The sequence below is a fragment of the Lactuca virosa genome, chromosome 8 (assembly GCF_052849685.1).
Source record: "Lactuca virosa cultivar CGN04683 chromosome 8, Lactuca_virosa_CGN04683_v6, whole genome shotgun sequence".
NCBI classification, from domain to species: Eukaryota; Viridiplantae; Streptophyta; class Magnoliopsida; order Asterales; family Asteraceae; genus Lactuca; species Lactuca virosa.
The window spans coordinates 64,538,031-64,542,310 of record NC_136433.1 but is presented as its reverse complement, the minus strand read 5'-3'; the positions used below and the strand labels follow the sequence as shown (position 1 = coordinate 64,542,310).

At 33.6% G+C, this 4,280-nt stretch overlaps 1 protein-coding gene across 1 annotated transcript; it reads right to left on the bottom strand.

Annotated features, from left to right (window-relative positions):
- Positions 1-303: 303 nt before the first annotated feature.
- Positions 304-906, bottom strand: LOC145130428 (uncharacterized). The gene has a single exon (XM_079065235.1). The coding sequence runs from the start codon at positions 904-906 to the stop codon at positions 304-306; it is 603 nt and encodes a 200-aa protein (XP_078921361.1).
- Between the last annotated feature and the right edge of the window lie 3,374 nt (positions 907-4,280).

Sequence of the window (4,280 nt, the reverse complement as noted above, 5' to 3'; positions counted from 1 at the left end):
AAGTAAATAGTCCCATTTCAGTCTTGAAAATATATATACCTGAAGGGCCTTCCCCGACCTTCTTGTTCTTTAACTCAGCAAGGTACTTAGGACAATTCCTTTTCCAATTCCCCATGATACCACACTCAAATCATGTGTCATCTTTGGAAACCTTTTCCTTATTCTTTGGTGTTGGGTTTTGGGGAGCTTTCTTCCCTTTGCCCTTTCCAACTTGTGGCTTTCCCTTGAAGTTCTTGCCTTTGTTCTTCTTGACTTATCATTCCCTAATCATGCGCATTTGGGGGTTTTCCTTGGGATATTCTTCTATGCAGTTTTTAGCATCCCGTGCAACTCAGAGATAGGTTTCTCCCACCCATTCATGTTGTAGTTCATGATGAAGGTATCATAAGACTTTGGCAACGAGTTCAGAATTAAATGTGTGGCCAAGTCTTGTAGATATGGAGAGCCCAATCTCTCCAGTTGATCCAGATAGCTTTTCATCTTGAGAACATGTGTGCTCACATTTCCACTCTCCTCCATTGTCATGCCATGGAGGGCTCTCATAGTTTCGAACCTTTTGGTTCTAGCTTGTTGACCAAAAATCTGCATGAGATTTTCAATCATGTCAAAGGCAGTAAAGAGTTCCAGATCCCGCTGAAGATCGGGAATCATAGTGGAAAACATGAGGCATGAAACATCAAGTGAATCATCCACATGCTTAAGACAGGCATAATGTGCAGCCTTTGGAACACAGGGTGGTTCATCAGGGGTTTGATTTTCAAGGACATAGTCTTTCTTTTCTTGTTTCAAAATGATTCTTAAATTTTTGTGCCAATCCAAAAAGTTTGAGTGGTTTAGTTTTTCTCTGTCAAGAACTGATCGAATGTTCATTGGGTGGTGGTGTGTTACAGTGGTTGGTGGAGCCATCTACAAAAGCTTAACAAAGTTTTCATTTAGTATTTAACTCATTAAAAATAATACCCTTTTGTTTCCAAAAATATTATTTATTTAAATTCTAGGATCCAGGTTACAAATCAAATAAATGGTTAGGTACCCTTTATTCCATTCACTCAATTTTAACAAGGTAAATAACTTGTATTAATTACACCATTTATAATTCCTAGATGTATGAGACCCTTAACAAACCATTTGTTAATTTGACATGTTTGGTCTCATCTATGCCTTGGAACACTCTTGCTTATGTGACCTTTATCACAAGAGGTTTCCAATCAAGTCATCAAATTAGAGAAACTTGTATGATTGTCCTATAACTTGGTTATAAAAATCGCAAAAATACTTTGGCCACCAACAGATGATACTAATGGTTAGGTATCCTTTATCCCACTAGCATTATACAAGTGATATGCAAATGTTTCTAAAGTTTGATGACATAGACTTGCATTTTGAAAAATGGATTCGTATGTTTTATTATTCTATTTAAAACATGTGATATCATGACAATTGCATGCATCCAATATGTCATGGTATCAATTTTCTAAATAATCACTTTTAAGGTTCTTATAAAAAGCCCGGATTTTATATTTCGACTTGGTTGAATTTTAAAATTATTACCTAGTATTAAGTTTGAGTTTGAGCCATGTAGAACCTTTTCATATTGTCTAATAAAAATTCCTTTCATTAAATAATACTTTGGAGTTTGAATAAGTTATAAAAACATGATTTTTTACACTAATAATTCAATATTTCAAAAGTTTCCGTAATTAATAATTTTATAAAACCGGTTTTTATTTTATGGCTAGAATATGTTACAACGAATGTCCATATTTTATATTTTGAAATTCAAACTCCGTGTGATGTGTATTTTGTCCAAAAAATAGTTTGGGTTTTTGAAAAACTAAATTATCAACCATACAAAATATTTATTTGAAAAATAAACAACACAAGCATGCATTTGACATAAACAAGTCTTAAACTATATAACACTTTTGTGAGCCAACACAAAAGTGTTAAGTCCTTCCTAAGGGACAATGAGACCAAATATTACAACTTGTTCTTCATGTGATCTTTAAGCTCTCAATTGCAATGACAACCAACTTTGTTGCAATTTTATAAAAACTTTATAAAAGTTATGAACTTTTATAAAATCTTTATAAAAGAGTGGGTTTCCATGGTTCTTCAAGAAATGGAATCCATCTTCATTTTGTTACATTTTTCATAAAATAAATCTAGTTTAAAACTAATCTATTACACAAAAATAACAAGAATAAAAACTTGCTACTTTTATTACATACTTTATGAATAAAAGAATATTACAAACCAGTTTTAAACAAATCACACAAAAAACAACCCAAATGGCCGAAGACTTGTTTATGCACTCTAAAATACATATAAACATAAAACAACCTTTGTTTTTCTAAGACAACTTTAAGTGACAAAAATGCATGTAAGTTTTTGTCACAAAAGATATCTATTATAAAATTGTCAAGGAAAATATGTATGAACTTGTTTTTTTACAAAAAAAAAGTTATCCATATTCTCCAAAAACTAAGATTTCCATAAACCAAAAAATCTAACCAAAGTTGCAAGGTGACTCTGATACCAATTGTTGGGTTATATTTTAAACTAGTTTCAAAAACTAAAAATAATGGAAAACAGAAGACTTGAGTTTTATAAATAACATAAACATTTTATCACCCACTAAGGATTATCTTGCAAGTATTACATAGCTGAGCATTACACCCAGCGTAATGCGAGGGTTCAGGCCCTATATAAAGGGTGCGAGGGTAGCCGGCCTTTTTTCTCCTTTTCTCTTCTCTCCCTCCCGTTTTGCATCGTTTTTCGTGCAAGAACTATCCCGAAGCCCCAGTATCATTCCCGAGCCCCAAAGCAAGTTCCGAAGCCCCGAAGATCCCGAGAAGTAAAGTTTCCAAGCCGAAACTCTGCCCGCGAGAAGCCCGGTTTTCAAGAAAAACATCCCGGTTTTATCGGAAAAGATTATTTTAAGAGACGAAGTGCTGTCTGATCATCGTCTTATCAAGTGAGTGTATTTTCATTTTCTTCTAACACATAGATATGAAGTATTCTTTATAAAATACGTGCTATGTGTTTATATATTATTTGTTTATTTGAACTAGTTGTTGAACGGATGTTTTGTACAGGTTTTAAGCTGTATATAAATGTATATATTTTATCTACTAAAATGTTGGGTAGAACATGGATAGATAGTTGGTGTGTGATAAATAAAATGATGAGAGGCCTCGATGTTGTTGATCTAGTCATCTAGCGGAGTATGGATGACGACCACAGACTCTTTCTAGACAGTCCAGTGGAACGTAGCAGGCTCATAATCTGTAGGTGTTGTGAACGATGTGTTCACCGGTGTACTCTATCCACCTCATGGTTGCCTTTAGGACATCTATTCTTAAGCAAACCCCTTTGCAGTAATGTCCGTCCCGATGAAAATCCTAGATTAGGTCCCTTGAAATAGTTGTTGTCATAGGGACGTAAAGCGAGGATAACGGGAATGGGTAATCGGGTTATTGTTGGTTGGTGAAATTACATATAATTATTTATTGTGGGTTGAAAACCCTATATGCTCACCAGGCTCCCAAGCCTGACCCACTCAGTTTTTCTTTGTATTACAGGTAGTGGCCCGAGAGCATAAATTGGATGACATTGTCAAGATATATATATATATATATACATATATATATATATATATATATATATATATATATATATATATATATATATATATATATATAGACCAGTAGTTATATGTTACTGTTGTAAGGTCTATTTTGTATTGTTTATGCTTTTGGTCTGTATCAGAACATGACATCCCGAGGTTTTGTTATATAATGAGAATACATTTCTTTATGAAACGCTTTGATAAATTTTTTCTTATCATATTTTGTTTTGGGAACAAATTCCGCAACTCTTTTAATCAAAGGATTACTCTGATTTTATTTAAAAGCATAAATGAAACCGGTCTTTTCTGGCCGTGATTTTGAGGATGTCACAGTTGATATCAGAGCATTAGTTTAAGCGAACTAGGAATTTGTAGGATTTCTAGACTTAAACTTAGAATGCTAAGCGATGATTGTGCGATGTGAGCACTAGCTTATTTAGGAAAGTATGCCTAATATGCTTTATGTGCTAAATGATTTATGCCTTATATGCTGTTATTTGTTCGGATCTATTGTCTGTTGCCGACCGGATCTGGAAACCTTATGTGTTTAGGATTCTAAACGTACGACTACGATATTAGAACTAACATGTAAACGTTTCGGAGTGATAAGGATGATTTGATTTTCTATCGTAATTGAAGACCTAAATTC